Genomic DNA, 19,660 nt, shown 5'->3' on the forward strand with positions numbered 1-19,660 from the left:
GTCCTGCATCCGAGGCGCCAAATGCATCGCTCGCTAAATTGACGCGTCTCCACAGTCACCACTCCTCCGCGGTCTGCGGATCTCGATGAATGCGCATTCCGGCACGAGGACATACATTACAAAACTGGAGCGATATCCGAGCAGCCATATACAAAAGAAAACACACAAGTTCGGCCAATGACGGCCCCTTCTCGACCGGCAACAAGTCAGCTACTCGACCCAAGTGTACTTGGGGTTGTCCAGCAGGCTTTGCCAAAACTGTTTGCCATACTTTAAGCGGGTGTTGTGGTCGTCGGTGTTCTTGCAGCTCTCGGCGGTGATCGCCTTGCCGTCCTTGACCGGCGGAGTGGAGTAGGGCAGGTACTCGTTTGATGTCTTGGTGCCAAAGTACGACAAGATCGAGCCGCCCTTCTTGAGGCGCTCAAAGATGTTCTCGGCTGTTTCGCTGCCCCAGACGATGCCTGCCTGTTCCGATAGAGAGGATGGATGGGGAGACTTGACGAAAGCGCCCGCATGAGGAGCTGGAATGCCGCTGGCGGCCAACAGCCTCGCATCATCCAGGCGCAGCGCCAGCATCCGCGTCTTGACGGTCACGTGGAACTTGTCGCCCGCGAGAATGTCGCGCAGGTTGCCCTTGGTCTCTGACTCGAAAATGTTGAGGGGGCTGAGTGGCGCAGTCAGTGCAAGCCCAAACCATGAGTATATCTCCCACTCACCTCTCTCGCGCGCTCCAGAAGCCAGCCATCAGGTACGCAATGGCCTTTTTCTTGGCGTCTTCGTTGGAGGAACGAACGTTGAAGGCATCGACAATCCGGAGAATCGACAGCTCGACCTCGGTCTTGGGCGCAAAGGAGGTCGACCCCTGCTGAGCAAGTGCATTCAGCGCAAGCTTCCGGTCAATGTCGATGCCCATGTGTTCGTTGTCGACCATTTGGCCCTTGTTTTCTTCTTCTTCTGAAGGAATCTTTTGGCTTTCCTTGAGAGCACGGACGAGCTCGGCCTTTTTCACGTCACCCTCTACCTTGCCGTCGCGGGTGTGCAGCTCGAAGAAGCGCAAGAGGTGCTCGGCCGGCCAGGCTTCCAGCTGGTTTACCGAAGCGTCTGCCTGTCGGAAGTCGTAGGAGAGCGCCAGATCGAATCGGGCCGCCGCTCGTGGGTCAATGAGGATTTCGACATCGGCGCTCTTTGACCAGAGAATGGCGCGGAGCATCCAGCGCAGCGAGATGAGGCCGAGCGAGGGCAGCGGCCGCCTCATTTCTCCATCGCGATAGTGCGAGCCGGCATCGATGCTGGACTTGATGTCATCTGGCGTCAGGTGGGGCAGCTTGTCGTTGTTGTTGCCCCCGCCCACATCGCTGTGCACGCCAGGGAACCAGACTTCGTTGACAAATGTCTTGAGGTTCTTGACATCCGCTTTTTCGCGCACGTAGTCCTCCGGTTTGACCTGCTCGGTGCGCAGGATCGGGTGGCGCACTTTCTTTTGCCGGGCGTTCCAGCGCTGGATCATGAACGAGTTGCGCTGCTCGTCGAGGGCCATGGCGTGGTAGACGTGTCTGACGGACCCCTCGTGCTGCGGAAAGGCAAACGGGGCGCCGTACTTGTTGCCAATCGAGGCGACCGTGTCCCTGTGTTGCCGTCTTGGTCAGGATCTCCTTCAAGAGCAGAGTGTCCACTGCTACGAAACCCACCACAAGCCGAGAAAGTGCACCTTGACACTCTTGCTGAAACTGCTGCGGAACGCAGATGTGTTCATAAAAGAGTCGTTGAACTTGTCGTCGGTGAGGTGCTCGTCGTGGATGACATCCGAGTGTTTCTTGTACACCTCCCAGCCGGTGGACAGAATCTGGGAGCTCTCGCGAGGGAGCAGGCCGATCTGTGCTGGACACGTCAGCCATGTCATCGATCACGCAGATGTGCTACAGAGACTCACCGTCTCCAGCAGGCCGCAGAAGCAGCCGGCGGCATAGGCACCACGCGAGAAGCCCATGACGTAGATCTCGTCGCTCTTGCGGTGGACGTTCATCAGCCAGCGGTAGGCGTCGAGGACATGCTCGGGAAACGAAGAGGCGAATCCCTTTGTGAAGGCCGACTTGAGCGCCGAGCCCATCTCGCCGGCCGAGGAGAGCGTGTGGGAGCTAAAGTCGTGCATGCCCACGCCCTCGCCGTAGTAGACGAGCTGCTGCTTCTCGTCGTCCTTGCGGAGGAGCTGGAGCATGCGGCATACGTTTGTCTGTTGCTGTAGGAGGAATGGGTTGTCAGCATGATTCGAGAGCATAGCATTGTGGCAGATGCTCACGCCGGCCTGGAAGTCGTTGCCCGTGCCTTCAAAGAGCACAAACAGAGCCCTCCGCTTTTCCCGCTTCGGCTTCTTGTTTGCTGAGCCCAAGGCCGCAGCGGCGCCGTTGCTGGCGATGTTGCTGGTGCCGTTGCTTGCGCCGTTGCTAGTGCTGTTGCTTACGTTGGTTGCTTCCGGAGACATTTTAGGGGACTCGATTAGATTTTTGGGAGTGCCACCAGGACCCTCTTATGTATCTTTTCCTCTTGAACTGCCCCACTCGCTACAGGCTTCTGCTACAGGCCTCTGCTTTGCTGCCGAGGCAAGGATGTCAAGGCCAACTGCCCCATACGGCTCAATGGTCGGTCCTTATCTGCGCCGGTCTCGACTGCTCGGGCCGAGTAGAAGCAATGTTCAGCCACGGGAAGGTGCTCTGGGTGCGAACCTTGTCGAATGCGGCTTGTGCGAGGTGTCACTGCAAACCTTAAAATTGTTCCCGACGTTAGCTAACCCCACTTTCATCAATCTAGGCCCGATCCTATTTTCTCCCCCCCAAATGTGCGCGCGCGTCCGTCACGCGAGCAGTCTCATCCACCAGACGCGGGGAGGCGGCACGAATTTGTGGCTTTTTTTTTTCTTTCTTTCTGCAAAGCTGTCGCATCCACGGCATCATTGTGTTTGCCTTTCGATTGGCCCGTGCGTCGAAACACTATTCAGCCACTGTGATTCGCTGCTGAGCATCGACGAGGCCTCAACTGCGCGGTGCTGCTTTCACCACTCCATCTTGGTCATGGCGGGTTGCTTTCTAGCAAGGCAAGCAAGGCAGACCTGAGCTGCACTCAACGAGCTCCTCACTTGTCGGCTATGGTCGCACTTATCAGAGCACTCTTTCGCACCAGCCGCAGGATGCGCGCGCACTTCTTCGCTTCCTTGCAAAGGCCGGGAAGACGAAGAAAGTAGTCCCGGGCAAAGACATCGACTGTGCATTGTTTACGAAAGGGTGCATTGTTTACGAAAGGACATGCAGACTATAGAAGGGCAACATAAATGCCCTCAAGGCCACAAAATGCCGACTCATCTTTCCATGTCCGTAGCTTGTATTGGACGTCGCGCTCCGTCCACAGCGGTGTCTCACAGCTGATGCGCAGCTGCTTTGTGGGAGGGACGTCAAATCGGGAAAAGGCCGCGAATAGTTCTCTCGGTCTTTGTGGGAATGGCCGATCAAACGTTGCTGTGCCAGAAATCTCGGTGCGAAGGTCGCGCAAGTCATCGGAGCAGTTGAAGTTTCCCGAGCGTATAGTGTCGTCTGTACTGTCGTGTGCCAGCCACGAGACGCCCAGTTGGATCATTGCGCTGTTGTCAAACGTGGCCAGGCGGAGACGAAAGCCGGTCGGGGTGATATTTTCGGCCCACGCCCGTGCTCGCACCGAAAGCTTCAGGAATCTCTGGACGTGATCAATGGCGCAGACAACCTTTGGTGTCGTTTTATAAGCGACTTTAAACTCCACCTCGAGCGTATGGCTCTCGCTCGGCATAAACGCCCTCTTGCCATTTGGGTCTGTTTTCTTTCTGCCTTCAGCAAAGGAGTACCTTCCGGTCTGCACACGCCTGTCGCCCGGGCGAAAGCCGATAAAGTTGGCCTTCATGCTATAGACCTGGGTGGCAGGACCTTTGGTAAGACCCATTGTGTAGCCCACGTCAGTGACCTTGGTAGGCAAGCATAGAAAGGTGAGGTCGCTTTCCATAGAGATGTCGACCATCGTGAAGCCTGCAAACACCTTCGTCCTTTGATCCGTCAAAATTTCTTGTTCGTTGGTCTCCTTTTTGTCATTGGTTGGCCACTGGATGGTATTGAGAAGAGTCCTGGGAGCGATTAAGCCTTCTACGACGGCTCGGCTGGCCTCTTTGTCAATGACGCCGCTGATGGCAAGACGCTCGGTGCCGGATGGAAGAAGTAGAAAACGGGGCACATCAGGGGTCATGATGGATGCGGCGTCTCTGAGAGGGCCTGGCGGCTTGACCAGCTGGGTGTAAGCCTTTTCGCCATCATCTCCGCCCATGATCCTTCGGCACAGCTCCCTGACTGCTGCCTCGTTCCAGTTTGGCTTCACACTTGGCACGGCATGACCGCTAGAAATGGATTCAGTGAATGCCAAGCCAGCATGGACCGGCAGGCAGCGCACTCACAGGCCCAATGCGTGGCCGAAGAGGTGCATGGCAAGCCACCTTATGTCTTCGGCACCAAAAACATCTCCATTGGTGAAGCCTCCCAGACCGAGGCACAGGTTGGCCGTCGAGTCTTTGCTGTTCTTGACTACTCGGGCAAATGGCTGTTCGCCCTGGAGCTGCACACGCACATGGGGTGTCGCGGTATCTTTTCGGGCTTGTGTCAGGGTGAGTTGCGTCTGTACCGAGTTCCAAGCCGACGCTGCCTTGTCCACAATGTCCACAGCGACCGGCAGCTCAGCTCCGTCGAGAATTCTATAAGTAATTATGTCGCCGTATTGCCATCGCTGGTCGTCTTGAGCGATGACGGCCATACAGCATCGTCGGGGCTTCTGCCTTGGGTCGTTCTTCACCGTAATTTGAGGAGAAGAAGAAGCTGTAGAAGAAGCAACTGTAGGAGAACTCGTAGCAACTGCAGTAGGCGCCATTGCGAAGAGTGAAAGGGCTCTGAGGCAACAGGAAACGCGATAGGGCCCTAATTTATATCGAAAATAGTCTGCTTTAGCCTCGGGAACCCCGCATGTGGCCAATCCGCAACGCACACGACAGCAAGATATCAACCACAGGCTTTTAGCAAATCCCCGGGACGCGGAAGGTTCTAGCTCCGCTGCAACGGGACGATGCTTTTTCAAGCTGGCCTTGGTCGAGGCCCGTGGACAGGATCCTCTACACGTTCTGTGCGTGGGGATGTTTGCATGCTCTTGACATCCATCGTTCCCGCGCGGGACCGTGTCAACCCTACCCCACACCTTGTCAGAGTGACGTCCTCTTCGATCTAGTGGTCATGCTCATCAAAGCTAAAGCCGTATCTTGATCAGGCTAGTTACAATATCTACACGGTTTCAGGCATCATTTCACACTCCGCATCTTCGAGCAGATGGGACGGTCGACTCAGCCACAGCAGAATTCTGTGACAAGATGCATAGTAGATATAAAGCCCCTTATTCTGGAACAACATTGCCACCTGCTCCCACGCCTAGGAACGCATTGAAAACATGTCTCTACCCCTCGAAGAGGATCTGAACCGAACGACGTACAAGGGATCGCAGCGTGCTCCAGGCACCTATCTCACCACTCGTCTTGTCACCCACGCAGGCGTGCCTGTGGCCTTTGCCATTCGACAGGGTCAAGCGCGGGTGGCAAAAAAGACGGCCGTTCAATCAAAGACGGATGATCAACTGAAGACGGCCGTGCAATCAAATACAACGACCGTACAATCAAATACGACGGTCGTGCAACCGAAGACGGATGCGCAGTTGAAGAAGGATGTGCAACCGAAGACAGATGTGCAATCGGTGACGCCTGACTCCAAAGCCAGCAATGACATGCAAAAGGTGCCCATCTTTGAGTACGTGGTCCTGCAGCCATCGGCATCGAGCAGCGCCGACGACAAGCCCCCTGCGGGCAAGTCGGTCGGGGGCAAGACTCGTGCAGGTGACCGCCTCGACGCCCAAGGCTGGTCCGCCGATCCCATCCTTGTCCCCTTTCCCAACGAGGTGCGCATCGTGGGCCAGGAAGCGGTGCCAACATACATTGTTCCCACGCTCGACAATTCGGGCAGCCCCACCGACTCTGCCGGCTTTCCGCTCGACGACAAGGTCGATCAGTGGATGTCAAGCACTCAATGCTTGACGTATATGCCAAGGGGCGAGAATGGAAATCTCGACGTCAAAGACTTTCACTTTGAGGTCCTCAGCGATGGTGAGCCTTCTCTCACAGCTGGATATTTTCCTCTACTCATCGACCTGCCCAGGGGAGTACATCTACCTGTTTCGAGCCGGCCAGGGTACAGAGACTAAGTGTGCCAACGGACAAGTGCAGTCTTCGGACCTCGACGGCCTGCTCAACGGGCATCTCCTCTGCGACCGCTTTGTCCTCAACGAAGGCCGCCTGGATCGCGTCGTCGAGTCGCGCTTTCGGCGATCTGGGCAGCGGGCACTGCCGGCCAACGACAAGGACACGTTGGGTGCGCGCAGCATCGATAATGTGCCTTTCTATGAGCCGACGCTCGTCTTGCAATTTGCCGGCAAGCTCACCCACGCGCGCTTCTCCGTCGTGTCGAACCCGACAACTGCGCCCGACACGCGCAAGTGGCTCTTTGTGCTGGGACAAAAGGACGAGACTCAAGTTGACGTCGTCACCGTAGACGCCTCGGCGTCTGGGCTGTTTGATCTGCACGGCAAACGATTCTATGAGTGCAAGAACGACCATCCACGCATCTTTGACAGCCAGCCGGGTGTCTGCACGGCAGCCGTCGGCAAGGCAGGTGCGACGTGCGGCAAAAACAAGAAGCTAGTCATTACGCAAAAGAGAGTGTCCGAACGGGCCATCTCCACGACGGCCAGGAACGGTCTCCAGCTGACGAAGCCCATTGATCTAGAGACTTTTGCTGCCGGCTTTTGTTTCGAGGCGTGGGTTTGCCTAGGCGATGAGCCAAGTGTCGTCAGTAACACATCCTCGACCAATGTCATAAAACCGGCCACAACACCGTCCCCCGCGCCGGTCAAGACATCGTCAGCAACACCGTCCATCGTGCCGGCCAAAACAACATCGTCACAAACACCTGTCACAGCACCAGCCGTAGCACCGGCCAAAGCACCGAGCACAGCACCGGCTGAAGCACCGACCACAGCGCCGGCCACAGCGCCGGCCAAAACATCGTCAGCGGCACCGACGCAAACAACCACAGCATCAGGCCAGACACCGACCACAGCACCGACTCCAAAACCAACCACAACACCAGGAACAGGACCGGTCACAGCGCCAGCCACAGCGACGGCCAAAGCAACGACCACGACAACGGCCGCAGCATCTGCCAAAGCGCCGAACTCCAACGGCATTGCAGCCAATGGCACTTCAACCAACGGCACTGCAGCCAACGGCACTGCAGCCAAGAGTACCGCGACTATTGCTTCTGCTGTCAACGGTACCGCAGGCAGCGGTATTGTGCCCGCCTCTCCCAGCTCACAAGACCTGCTCGTCGCAGGTGAAGCGCCGACGCCGACGCGGCTGTTCATCGATGCTGACCTCTGTCTGTGTCTGCACGTGAAAGGGACGCAAGTGGCACGGATCGCCGTTCCTTTGCAGCGCAAGACATGGCACCATGTGGCGCTTTCGAGACGCAAGGGCAAGGTCGTAGGCTCATGGCAGTACACTGTCGTGCTCGATGGGGAGGAGGAGGCATCATCGCCAGAAGCCATCGACACGGGTGGCAAGATTTCGCACATCGCGCCTGGATTTATTGGGCAGCTCGATGAGGTACGACTCTGGAGGACGGGGCTCTCGGCGGCGGCCATTAAAGCACGATGCGGTTTGCGGCTTGTTCAGGCCAGCATGCTCGAGGCCTGTTGGCACCTTGACGAGGGCTCGGGCACTTTTGCGTACGACTCGGGTAGCAACGCAAATCATCTGAAACTTTTAGGCTCCTGCACATGGTCCGTGTCCAAAGCACCCTTGCTTCCCCCGACGGGTCTCAACCGGCGCACGATCCGGTTGGGCGGCGGCATGAAAGTTGCAGGCGGCTTGTCTGTGTGCCGCTACTCTGAGCAGATCAGTATCAACAAGGCAGGCGATAGCAAGGCGGCCAAAGACGACGGAAAGAAGCAGAAGCGGACGATGCGAATCCTCCTCGTCATGCTCATTACTGCCAACAAGGACAACAAGCTTGCAACGTTTGATGTCGTGCTGCTGGATGATGGCAGCCTCTGCGACTGGCCCGGCCTGATTTCCTTGATTCCTGATCCCGCTCCGGCGGCCAACAAGACCTCAACCGTAGCGCTGCCCGCCGCGGCATGCATCTCCACGAGCGCCGAGGGCCATCCGGTCTTCTTTGGCCTTCATGATGCCGGAAGACTGAGCTGTGATGATAACCCAACGGCCATCTTTGACTCTGCCGTCGGTACACTCAGCATCTACTACCGCTCCAAAATCCAGGGTCTCTCGGCAGTGATGTACTCGACGAGTCGCTCTCTTACCTTCCACGACATCGGAAATTTACGTGTCTTGCCTCGTCTGCGCACGGCAGAAAGCTACGTGATCTCCATCGCTGACAACCCATCAGACAAGAGAGTGATCAACGTCCAGGTTACCGCAAACACAATAAATGGCACGAAGGTCGTTGAAGGCTGGCGTGCGCTCCCAACGGCCACAAGGGACATCATCAACATAGTCAATGGGGAGCAAAAGGAACAGATCAGCCTGGGCCGAATAAAGGCCTTCAAAGGCGACCTTGTTGACAAAAAGAATCATCATGTCACCGTGGTGCTTGCCGAGCCCCTGAAAGTCAGCATCCGCGCCTGCGCAAGCCTCGTGAGCGACGACATTTTTGTGACCGCCGTCGATGCCGTCAGCAGTGGTCAGAGCGAGATCAAAGTGTGGTGGCCGCCGTACCACTCGCCAACGTCAGGAAAGGACGGGAAAGCACCGTTACTCGAGGCGGAAGCTGACATTGCATGTCTCTACTACGACCAAGAGCATCTCTTTGCCGTCTCCGGCATAGAGGAAGACGACACCAAGCAAGGCTCGGCCCTCATTTCCCTCAGCCGCACTCCGCCTGCTTCTTCACCAGAAAAGCCGCTGGACAAGGATGACCCCACTTTCATGGACAAGTTGCTGGACGAGCCAGTAAAGACTGCCACGATCCCCGTGACATTCAGTGGTGAGAAATCTGTGCCAACACTGTCGTCGCCGAGACGGTCAACCGCCTTGCAAATGACGGGCACGTATGCCTTGACCTCGATGAAGAGTGTACTGCCCACGGAGCCCACAAAGGCGCTGACGGTCGAGACGTGGCTGCGTTGCGACAAGATTGCAAAGTCATCGACAGTCCTGGCCTACAGGTGCGACAAAGCGAGCGAAGGTACCTCAGTCGTCGCCGTTGTCAACCAGGTCGAAGTGGACAAGGAGCGCTACAAGCTGGTTTGCAACATCAACAGCCATCTACTTGCTGTCTCACACAGCTCTTTCCAGCTTAAGCGATGGAACCACGTCGCACTCATGCATCAGAAGGCCACCGACCTGCAATTTGATGGGAGCAACTACGTCACGTTGGGCACGGCGCAAGACTTAACATCGCCCTCCTATACTATCACACTGAGCCTGTCCATCGACGAGAAGCAGGGGGGCGAAGTGACGGTGCTGCAACACGGCCACGCGATCCGCATTTTTCTTGTTGACGGCAAGCCAGTCATCAGTTTTGATTGTCGTGAGTATAGAGAGAAAGATGTACGACGGTAATCTTCTGAAGTGAGCATTTCTTTGCTCTTTAGAAAACGGCGAGAGACCAGCGACGATGAAAACGGTAACAATTGATCTTGCTCTGCAACCTAAGACGGCCTACAAGCTTGCTTTTCGACGCAAGCACTTTGAAGAGTTTGACAGTAACCAGAAGAAATCTGTCAAGGTCCTCCTGCTGGGTGCGTGTCTCTACGAAAGCGGACAGACGAAACCGATCAGAGAGAACTGGGGACTCCAGGAATTCGATGTGCGTGCACTCCTCGGCCCATCCGATGATCTCAAAAAGGTCCCTCCGCGCGGTAGCGTAAAGACCTATGTCGATCTTGTCAATTATCTCCGGGGGGACCCATGGACCAATTGGGATGGGGGTGCAGAAAATTGCTCGCCCATCTCGGCCGAAGAGCATGCAAGCATGTGGCTTGGCGGCACGCCTTCCACAAAGGACGCATCCAGCGGCTTCAAGGGCACCATTGGCCACGTCAAAATCTACTCGAGTGCACTGGAGAAGCTGGATCTGCAAGCACTGGCACGAGGTGCAGGAGAAGACAAGTCGCTCATCTCGGCATGGTACTTTGACGAACAAGAAACCAAGAGCACAGTGGCTTTTGACGACAAGAAGCGCAACGACGCCAAGCTCGTGGGCCGGCCCAAACGGGTCCCCGCTCGGTTCGTGTCCGACTCCCTGCTGCGATGTCTGGTCAACGGAAGCGAGGCCAAGGGGGAAGAACTGCCAGCGACGGGAGAGAACATCCGTCTCTTGCAGCCTGTTGGTCCATTTCAGATCACCCTGGGCAACCACCTCCAGGGCAATGGCAACCTGCGGTACCTCGCACAGGAGAATTACTATACAGGACAGCTCGACGAGCTGCGTATTTGGGACGAGGTGCGCACTCGCGCGGCCATTGTCGACAACATGAACACGAGCCTGAGCGACCAGCCGTCGTCACTCAAGGCCTACTATTCCTTTGATGACGAGGAAGACGATAAACTGGTGGTCAAGGATGCTTCGGCTACGTGTAGCCATCTAAGCGCTCTACGTACGGTCGCTATTGCGCGCTGTGCGTCGAGCGCGCCAGTGGGAAAGGATGCTCCCTGTGTTCGGCAGGCATTGGATCCAGACATCGGTGATGCAAAGGGCGCTTTTATATACAGCAGCCCGACGGTGTGCGAGTACGCGGGCATGGACACTACATCATTGGGAGAGCTGCGCGGCAGCTACAAGCGTGCGTACGCCTTTATTGATGAGGCCTCCCATGCGTGGAATCTCGTCACCGGATTCAAAATTGGCGCCACGGATCTCAAATGGATGAGCCAGGTGCAGACGGCCCCCTCGCTGATTGGCTTCATCGAAGGTGCGCCCCCCGTGCCGGCCGAAAACTACCAGGATCCGGAAGGAGAGGCGCCGTCGTCATCGATTGTCTTTTCAAGGGCATCGACCGTGACGCACGAATATGCCTATTCTGACGAAGACAGCAATGGGGTCTCCGTGGAGACCAGCTACGGAATGGGTGCCGCTTGGGATGTCTCAGCGGGTCTGGCTGTGCAAACGAAGCTTACCAAGGGAAAAGTTGGGGCCTCGGTCAAGGCATCCGTTGAGAGCACGGGCAGCGACCTGCGATCATTCGAGCGTGAAGAAACGACCACCAGGACCCATGATACATCGATGGCCTTGACGGGTTCCTTTGACAAAGCAGAGAAGAGGTTCAAGCCAAACAATGTCGGCATCGCCCTCGTTGAATCGTCGGTTGCGGATCTCTTTGCGCTTCGCCTCATCCTGGGAGGCGGACAGACCGGGCCCGTTGTGTCGTACCAGCTGCAGCCGAACCAAGACATCCCGCGAGACCGCAACCTCGTCGTGTTCAACATCAACCCAAACTACTCCAAGCAGGGCTGTCTTGACGGCAAGTACGGTTTGGAGGCAGACGAGACAAACTACCCCAATGCGACAGCGGGCAGCAGCAATGATCTCTCCTTCTACAAGCCCGTGGAAGCGTACCGGATCCGGACAAAGATTGAGCGCGATGAAGCACAGCGCGAAGGCTCGCATCAGCAGCTCAAACTCAATAGCATCTGGAAAGCCGGTGGCAAGGTACCCGTCAATGCTCAAAAGACGAGCACGCGAAGAAACCTGTGCAACTCCTACGTCTGGACCGCCGACGGTGGCACCTACACGGAAGCGCACACAACCATGGACAGCTTCACCGAAGAGATTGGCCTTGACTACAGCAGAAATGTAGACGCGGGCGTTTCCACCGAGGGCGAGACCGAGGGGCCTGCCTTTTACATGAAGGGAACCACCGACTATCTCTACAAGTCGTCGGTCAAGGTGACGCAGAAAAAGTCCAAGACTTCCTCGGAAGGATTCGAGCTCAAGACGGAGCTGCCGGGGCCGTGCAACATCCGCGACTCAGAGCACGCCAAGATAGCAGGTCGCGTCGATGCCTATCGGTGGATGTCCTTTCTGCTGCAACCGAACAATGACAACGTCCAGGCCTTTTTCAACTCTGTCGTCGACGATGCCTGGCTGCAAAGCAACGACGCCGATGCCGCCGTTCTTCGTCGGCTCAAGGCCAACCCAGATATGGTGAGCAAGACACAGGCATGGCGGGTGATGCATCGGTGCACCTACGTCAGCCGGATCCCCGAAAAGATCACCGCGGCCGCCGTCGTCTCCGTCGATGCATCACCGGCAAAGAAAAAGGCCGCCGGCTTTGACGCCTCTGCCAACTGGGAAATCGTGGCCAGCCTGGAGCCACTCCTTCGGGGCTGCAAAAGCCGCCAGGAAGTGTTTCAAGTTGTCAACGACAACGTCAAGACGCTACTCCCGGCGCTTTACAAATCCAGCAAATATTCTCAGATAATCTCGCCCCTCGTCACGTACATGGCTTCGGTCGTAGGCGCCGAGTAGTTGCTTGGATTCCTCCAATGAAAAATTTCTCTTCTGTACCGTCTGATCTTGTTGCGCCAACTGCTTGACGCCGAGCATGCCGAACACCTTGTATGCACATGTCGGCATGACGAAGGCTCTCGTCGACACGGTGCGAGGCTGGGTGCTGAAGACTCCTCCCTCCGGTCGCATTATGCTGCATCTTTCAAAGGTCTATTCAGTCATGTGAAGAAAGAAGTGAACAGGGATGGTCGTATCTTTATAGTGAAGGCCTGTTCTAGCCAAAGCAGGTCCGAGGGAAGACAAGGTGCTTCGAGCTCGAACAAGGAGCTCCACTACCCGTTCGAGCGGCGGGCGCGTGATACCACGTAGACGCAGTGCTCATGGTGCGACCGCATCGTCTGCTGACGAAAGGAGCTGCTCCCACCACGCATCGTCGAGCGCAACAAGCGAGTCCAGGACGGTATAGCCCCGCGCGTCCTTCCACATGCCGACGCTACCAAAATCAGGGCTCTGGCCGGCACTGGCCTGAGGGAGATGGCCATTGGACAGCGCGGCGTTCCAGTCGTCTCCTACTCCAATGGCTGAGCGCAAAGTGTGCGCGCCCAAGACGTCGTCGACTGCGTGTGGCAGCGGCTCTTCCTGCGGCAGCGAGTGCTTGTGACTGATCCCATAGGTGTCGACGAGCATGGCGAGCCGCTGCCTCGCTTCGGCGCCCAGCGGGCTGGCCTTGCACAGCGGCAGGATCTCGAGGATGCGCAGGATGTCCGGGGCCAGTGTCCGTATCTCCTCCATGCTCAGCACCGAGTGAGCAAAGGTGGGTGTGGCGGTGCTTGCAGCGTGTCTGGACGTGGTGTCGCTGGCCTTGCTACCGGTACGCGGGGGGGCTTCCTTGGCATTGGCATCATTGACGACCGCGTCTCCCCTGTACGCGCTGAGCAGCGGGATCGCCAGGGTGGTGGCTGCGTTGAAAAAGGCAGTGGCTGCCCAGGGCATCTGGATGACCTTGCCGCACGAAAGCAGCGTCCTCGTGACTTCGATTGATCGCACGGCCTCTTTGGCATTGTTGAAGGCCTCGCGCTGCAGCTGCGCCAGTAGCGGCGAGCCCAGCTCCCCCATGCTCGTCTCTTCCGTCACCCATGCACTGAGAAGGATGTTGAGCACCTGTCGACACCCGACCTGCAAAAAGGAGGCTTGGCTGGCCTTTCGGCAGGCAAAGTAGTCGCTCGCATCGACGTGGTCCGGCTCTTTGCATTTCCCCTGGACACTGACGCTGTGCTGCCACTGTCGGATGTCGTTGCACAGCCGCATGCAGCGATGGAGCAGTGCTTCGCTAGCGTGGCCCACTGCGATGCTGCCCCGTCCTCGACTGCGCAGCGCCTCGAGGTCAGAGACGTAGTCGGAGACGGCGGCGACGTGAGCAGAGAGACCGGTGATCAGCTCCCACAGGACGGGAGTCTCGTCGACTTCGTGCGGCTGCTTGAGTCTGAACACGCGAGGGACGCTCCTCGTGGCTACTTTGAAGGCAGCTGGCTCCTCTCCGCAGACTGCGCTACCGCCTGGCGCAGCACAAAAGGGCGCCGAGAGGGGCGTGCTCGTCCATCGGGGATAAGCCACCGTGACGTCCGCCTCGAGAATGCGGCTAGCACTGCCACGCTTGACGTACATGCTAAACCACCTGTTCCACATCCGTCAGTGCAAGCTTCACAGACCGCGTCAATGCCAGCTGCTCACCTTTCCCAGATGACAAAGCGCCACATCAGCCGCCGAGCGCACTCCACCTCGGCGTCGCTCAGGTCCTGCCAAAAGGCGCTGCGCTCGTCCATGAAGCCCGATGCCTCGATGATCTCGTACATGTAGTCTTTCACAAGTGGCCAGTCCTGCGGTCTGCCCTGACCGGCCGAGGGAAGATAGTCGAAGGTGAGCGCAAAGATGAGGAGCTCATGGAGGCTGTCGCGTGGGGAGAGTTGCGCTGACCCGGACGAGCTGTAGGGCGAAGCGACTCGTTGGGTCGCGAGGTAGTCAAAGACGTGTCTGATCAGCACGGCATGCAGGGGCGCTAGTGGTGCCGCGGTCGAGTAGTAGATGTGTGGGCCTTCGTTGAGGAGCAGCGCCGCAACAGCGATGACCGCAACGAGCAATACGCTTTCTGAGTGCGTGACGCGGCCTCCGTAGACGAAGCGAGACCAGATCGGGTGGAGCAGCTGGTGACTGATGCTGACCACCATCCAATCAGCCTGCAAGAAAAAGAGAGACCGTCAGACAAAGGCAGCAAGCTCAGCTGAGCACTGGTGGACCGACCTCTTGAAGAAGGTATTCTATCAGAATCTCGCAATCGCTTTGGCACGGAAGAATGGCAAGGACCTCGTCGAGATGCTCAAGCCGGTCTGGGAGCGGAGAGGAATGGATCAGAGGCGTCGCTGAGACACTGCCCGCCTGGGTTCTGAACATGTTCTCGAGACGGGCGAGCCCTTTGCGGAGGCTTTCAAACTCTGCAATAGGGGCCGTTGCAGAAATCGACTCGGCTGCGGAGACAGTGCTTTGCCGATCCCTGTTGGAGGACGGGCGACTCCTCTTGTGTGCTTGAAAGTCGACGCTTACAAGTGGCAGGTGGTGATGGCGAGCTCTCCTCGGGACTGGACTTGGAGACCCGTCGGGAAGATCGCATCGGTCTTCTGTGCGCCGGAGGACGCAAGAAGAGCAGGGCTGACAGATAGAGAACATCAGCAAATCGCAGGACGGGGCAGCGACACAGTCGCTCTGCTCACCATCTGCTCGTCACATTTTGACTTTCTCTTGCGGCTGTGGGATGGCAAAGTGAGGCGTACATCGAGGCTGGCGGACGGAGCGGTGCTTTCTCACCAAGGAATGCAGCTGATCCTGGCTCTTCCTGCCGGCCTGGTCATCATTGCGACCGGACGTTCGAGGTTGGGAGGAAGATCCCCCCCAGCACCGGAGAACAGAGCCACGCATGTCCAAAACAACGCAGCGGTGTTCACGTTCGGGGTGGAGGTCCCGATCTAGTAGTAGTGTAGTGGGCCTCGGCTTTCCCAGCCCGCGGAAATGAAATGCTAACGCAGTCACGTCAAATAGGAACGTAGCCGACCGAGTGTTAATCTGGACTAGCTTGCACTGGGGAGATCTGCTTGAAGACACACTCGGAGGCAGGCGGTACTAGCTCTCTACTGCAGACAGTGACCTGTTCTGTTCGCCAGGCACCAACACCTTATCGATTGCATGATCTGCAGTGTGATAGTCTAGACGATGAGAGCGAAGTCTGAGCACAGCATCGACAAGCAACAGCCCACATCAGCCGTTGGACGAGGCGATACGGTGTACAATCTTCCCAGACGGCAGTCTGCCCTTTGCTGCCAGATGGAGAGCCTCTTGCACGCCCTCGAGGCCCTGAAGCGAGCCAAATCCGGGACTGGCACCCCATTCCGTCACTGGCAACAGCGTGATGCGCTTCTCGACTAGGAGACGGTAGAGCGCACCGCGGTCATAGGAGAACCACTGCGTGGCCATGGCGCGGTCGCGTTGCAGCTTGGCCTCCGACGGCGCAGGCTGGAGCATGTCGAGGATGGGAACCCGCTTGCCGTGCATGCAGTGCACAAGATCGAAGCTGACGGCCACATTTGCGGGCTGCTGGACGCAAGCATCTTTGGGCCACAGCGCGTGGAGCAATCCTCCGTCCTTGCCGAGGCATCGGATGCATGCATCGATGGACTGCGACGAAGCAAAGCAGTCGAGAGCGTGGCTGAGGCTCGGCCATCGTGATCTGATACTCTGCACGGTCTCCTCGATGGCAGCACGGGGAAAGACGTGCTCGACACCGAGCCGCTGCAACGTCGCTTTTGACTCCGGCCCCGACACTGCCAAAACCTCGTGGCCGGAAAGAAGCAAAAGCTGCACCGCGTACGCGCCGCAGGAGGTACCTGCACCCCACACCAGTACTGGCTGGCCGTGATTCTTCTGCTTGGGGTTCAAATCTAGACGGAGGTTTGATGTGAGAGCATGCAACGCTGTTGAGAAGCAGAATGGCAAGGCGGCCAGCTCCTTGTCGTCATAGCCATCGTCAGGGACGCGGACGACCATGTCTGCATCGCAGACGAGAAAGTCGGCATAGCTTCCGTCGACGGAGGTATCGCCCATGACCCACCCACACACCCTGGCGGATCGCGGCACCCGCTCCAGCGCTTCTCTGCTCCCATCGACAACCACTCCGAGAAAGTCGTTTCCGAGGATGTGGCTTGGATGGCGGTAGGAAGACGATGCAGTCGCGTCCAGCACGTAGGGATCGGTGGTGTTCTGGCCCGCAAAGAGGACCTTGACCAGCAGCTGACCGTGACCGGGTTGAGGCACGGCCATGTCTCGGCGCAGAAGCGCTTCGCCCAGCGCCTGGCCGATGGTGAGTGCGCGCATCGTCGGCTTCTTCACCTAGTCTCTCATCTCTCTATAAATTGAAAGAGGCGAGAAGAAAGTAGGCGTCGCGGAACGGAAATTCGCGCTATCTCCGCCGTTGCGCAACGCCTAAAAGAAGCAGCTGGCCTGGGCTCAAGTCGGACATGGCAGCTGAAGGATTACTTTCCAAGCAGCGCTGAGGTCATCCGGATGGTGCTCGAGCAGCACGGGCATGGTTAAGAGCGGAGTCTTGTACGCAGCGAGCTATGTGCGGGAGCATGTAGTGGTGTGCGGAGAGGCGAAACCACTGCCGCGGCATCCCGTTCCGAATGGCTCCCGCGGCATGCCGGGCGCTTTGCTTTCCGCGTCGTACGTCCGCCTCCTTCAGAAGAAAATGAGTAGAGCGCAGACGGAGAAGCACGGAGCCTCCTCCCGTCGTCAGTGTATAAATGAACTGCCGAGCTGGGGTCCATTTCCAGCGCTTGCTTCGTCTCTTCTCAACTTTCTCGCGGTCTTGATCTATTGCCATGTCAGAGGAACTCAAGACTACAACGCCTCGCGAGCTCGAGGAAGCCGCAAATAGCACGGTTGCAGCCTCGGAGCACGAGCGCGAGAAGGCCATCGGCTCGGCGCATTCGACAAAGGAAGAGGAAGAAGAAAGCGGTGACACAGGCCTCGACGACACCAAGAGACCCACCGGCCTTCGCTTCTGGCTCGTCATTGTCGCGCTTTGGCTCGTCATCTTCCTCGTCGCCCTCGACCAGACGATTGTATCGACGGCCATCCCCGTCATCACCAACGACTTCAACTCCTTCTCCGACGTCGGCTGGTATGCCTCTGCGTACCTCATGACCTCGACCGCCTTTCAGCCCATGGCCGGCCGCTTCTACAGCCTCTTTTCAGTCAAATGGGTCTTTTTCGTCTGCTGCTTCATCTTTGAGCTCGGCTCGCTGATCTGCGCCATTGCAAAGGACTCCAACACCTTCATCGGGGGCAGGGCTGTGGCCGGCGCTGGGCTGGCGGGCCTCTACGTGGGCGCATTTGTCATTGTCACGATGATCGCACCACTCAAGGTGAGCCAAAGGAAGAGTCTGCTTGTGTTTCTCTGCTCACCGCCGCGTCATCCATCCGAAACAGATTCGCCCGCTCTTGACGAGCAGTCTGGGAGCCATCTACGGCATTGGAGCGTGCCTGGGCCCCATCATCGGCGGTGCTTTCACGAGCGGATCGGCAGGCTGGCAGTGGTGCTTCTGGATCAATCTCGTCATCTACGCACCCGTCGTCCTCTTCATCATCTTCTTTTTCACACTGCCGTCGTACAAACAAGAAAGGGTCTGGTACAGGCGCATCGCTCACATCGACTACCTCGGCACGGTTCTCATCCTCTGCGCCACCGTCTGCATCCTCCTCGTCTGCCAGTGGGGCGGCATCAAGTACCCCTGGAGTGACTCAAAGATCATCGGTCTCATCGTCGGCTTTGTCGTCCTCTGCCTGGCCTTCTGGGTCGACCAGTACTTCCAGGGCGAGAATGCAACGATCCCACTGCGCCTGCTCAGGAACCGGACGGTCGGCTTTGGCTCCATCGTCAACTTTGCCGTCGCCGCCGCCTACTTTTCCATTCTGTACTACACCCCGATCTACTTCCAGTCTGTCCGAGGCAGCAGCGCCATTCGCTCGGGCGTTCAGACGCTTCCTCTGGTCTTTGCTGTCATCTTTGCAGGTGGGTCCACCCTCGCTTCCTCCCTCGTCCTTCTCTTGCTTACCAAAGGTCTCTTTAGTCACCGTGTCTGGAACCATCGTCAACAAGACAGGACACTACATTCCCCTGCTCTTCTTTGGCACAGCTGCCATGGCGCTCGGTTGCGCCTCGCTGTCCTACCTCAAGCCCGACTCGTCGCAAGCGTTCTGGTGCGGCACCCAGTTCCTCGCCGGCATTGGTGCAGGCACGGCGTGGATGCTTCCCTTTATTGCCAGCTCAAACGCACTCGCGGTCCAGGACATTCCCGTGGGCAGCTCCACCGTCACCTTCTTCCAGGTCTTTGGCGGCACAATCTTTGTCAGCGTCGGCCAGGCCCTCTTCCAGAACAAGTTTGTCCTCTACCTCGACCACATCCCAGGCGCAGACGTGGAGGAAATCATCGGCCATGGTGTCTCTGCCTTTCGTGGCTTCACGCCGCCTGCCCTGCTCCCGGCAGTCGTCGATGCCGCAAACGAGGCCGTGACAAAGCCGTTCATCATGTCGGCCGTTGTCGCCGCCGTGGGTTTCCTCGCCATCTTCGGCATGGAGCTAACCCGCAAGGCTGCCATCCAATAGATTCTCCGTCTCCGCCCGTCTGCCTTGTTTACTCTTTTTACTAGAGTCGAGTCCGAGTACTGATTTGAGAGTTCATTCCTGCAACAAATACATAACCCCTTTTCTTCCACCCACTACTTCCTGCGACCATTTGGCAGCTGGGCCAGGAGTCTTGTAGTGCTTCTCTATCTAGGTCGTAGAATTGGTGCCCCGCCTCTTGCACCCTCATCACGGTTGCAGGTAGGCTCATATCGACGCTTTTCCCCTTTTTCCTGTGCCAGACAGCTTTTACGGCCTGTCGAGGATAGGCTACGACCGAAAGGCGGCCTCTTGTCTCAATCTC

At 57.6% G+C, this 19,660-nt stretch overlaps 6 protein-coding genes across 6 annotated transcripts; 2 read left to right on the forward strand and 4 right to left on the reverse strand.

Moving 5' to 3' along the window:
• Positions 1 to 81: 81 nt before the first annotated feature.
• FA10DRAFT_269908 (hypothetical protein) lies at positions 82 to 2,623 on the reverse strand. The gene is made up of 5 exons (XM_025522925.1): positions 2,297 to 2,623; positions 1,931 to 2,236; positions 1,689 to 1,873; positions 717 to 1,625; positions 82 to 664 (listed from the first exon to the last, which is right to left on the reverse strand). The coding sequence occupies exons 1-5, from the start codon at positions 2,477 to 2,479 to the stop codon at positions 211 to 213; spliced, it is 2,037 nt and encodes a 678-aa protein (XP_025374005.1). The 5' UTR covers positions 2,480 to 2,623; the 3' UTR covers positions 82 to 210.
• A 322-nt stretch (positions 2,624 to 2,945) lies between these two features.
• Positions 2,946 to 4,045, reverse strand: FA10DRAFT_269910 (hypothetical protein). The gene has a single exon (XM_025522926.1). It carries the CDS (start codon positions 4,033 to 4,035, stop codon positions 3,304 to 3,306), a length of 732 nt encoding a protein of 243 aa, XP_025374006.1. The 5' UTR covers positions 4,036 to 4,045; the 3' UTR covers positions 2,946 to 3,303.
• A 1,010-nt stretch (positions 4,046 to 5,055) lies between these two features.
• Positions 5,056 to 12,644, forward strand: FA10DRAFT_304700 (hypothetical protein; the record flags this gene model as incomplete). The annotated part of the gene is made up of 3 exons (XM_025525381.1): positions 5,056 to 6,202; positions 6,255 to 9,704; positions 9,769 to 12,644. The coding sequence occupies exons 1-3, from the start codon at positions 5,497 to 5,499 to the stop codon at positions 12,642 to 12,644; spliced, it is 7,032 nt and encodes a 2,343-aa protein (XP_025374007.1). The 5' UTR covers positions 5,056 to 5,496.
• Positions 12,645 to 13,004: 360 nt separating this feature from the next.
• Positions 13,005 to 14,851, reverse strand: FA10DRAFT_289398 (hypothetical protein; the record flags this gene model as incomplete). Its single annotated transcript, XM_025524286.1, has 2 exons — positions 13,005 to 14,301; positions 14,358 to 14,851. The coding sequence occupies 2 exons, from the start codon at positions 14,849 to 14,851 to the stop codon at positions 13,005 to 13,007; spliced, it is 1,791 nt and encodes a 596-aa protein (XP_025374008.1).
• Positions 14,852 to 15,736: 885 nt separating this feature from the next.
• Positions 15,737 to 17,097, reverse strand: FA10DRAFT_269913 (GroES-like protein). Its single transcript, XM_025522927.1, has one exon. It carries the CDS (start codon positions 17,043 to 17,045, stop codon positions 15,933 to 15,935), a length of 1,113 nt encoding a protein of 370 aa, XP_025374009.1. The 5' UTR covers positions 17,046 to 17,097; the 3' UTR covers positions 15,737 to 15,932.
• Positions 17,098 to 17,434: 337 nt separating this feature from the next.
• Positions 17,435 to 19,448, forward strand: FA10DRAFT_269914 (MFS general substrate transporter). Its single transcript, XM_025522928.1, has 3 exons — positions 17,435 to 18,097; positions 18,162 to 18,744; positions 18,803 to 19,448. Exons 1-3 carry the CDS (start codon positions 17,552 to 17,554, stop codon positions 19,336 to 19,338), a joined length of 1,665 nt encoding a protein of 554 aa, XP_025374010.1. The 5' UTR covers positions 17,435 to 17,551; the 3' UTR covers positions 19,339 to 19,448.
• Positions 19,449 to 19,660: the final 212 nt, after the last annotated feature.

Source organism: Acaromyces ingoldii (assembly GCF_003144295.1).
Source record: "Acaromyces ingoldii strain MCA 4198 unplaced genomic scaffold FA10scaffold_9, whole genome shotgun sequence".
NCBI lineage: Eukaryota > Fungi > Basidiomycota > Exobasidiomycetes > Exobasidiales > Cryptobasidiaceae > Acaromyces > Acaromyces ingoldii.

Coding starts and splice junctions, on each gene's coding strand:
- FA10DRAFT_269908 (XM_025522925.1), bottom strand. CDS start 2,479: ATGTCTCCGGAAGCAACCAACGTAAGCAACAGCACTAGCAACGGCGCA. Junction 2,237..2,296: donor GCAACGACTTCCAGGCCGGC/GTGAGCATCTGC, acceptor TTCCTCCTACAG/CAACAGACAAACGTATGCCG. Junction 1,874..1,930: donor TCTGCGGCCTGCTGGAGACG/GTGAGTCTCTGT, acceptor TGTCCAGCACAG/ATCGGCCTGCTCCCTCGCGA.
- FA10DRAFT_269910 (XM_025522926.1), bottom strand. CDS start 4,035: ATGGTCGACATCTCTATGGAAAGCGACCTCACCTTTCTATGCTTGCCT.
- FA10DRAFT_269913 (XM_025522927.1), bottom strand. CDS start 17,045: ATGCGCGCACTCACCATCGGCCAGGCGCTGGGCGAAGCGCTTCTGCGC.
- FA10DRAFT_269914 (XM_025522928.1), top strand. CDS start 17,552: ATGTCAGAGGAACTCAAGACTACAACGCCTCGCGAGCTCGAGGAAGCC. Junction 18,098..18,161: donor CGATGATCGCACCACTCAAG/GTGAGCCAAAGG, acceptor CATCCGAAACAG/ATTCGCCCGCTCTTGACGAG. Junction 18,745..18,802: donor CTTTGCTGTCATCTTTGCAG/GTGGGTCCACCC, acceptor AGGTCTCTTTAG/TCACCGTGTCTGGAACCATC.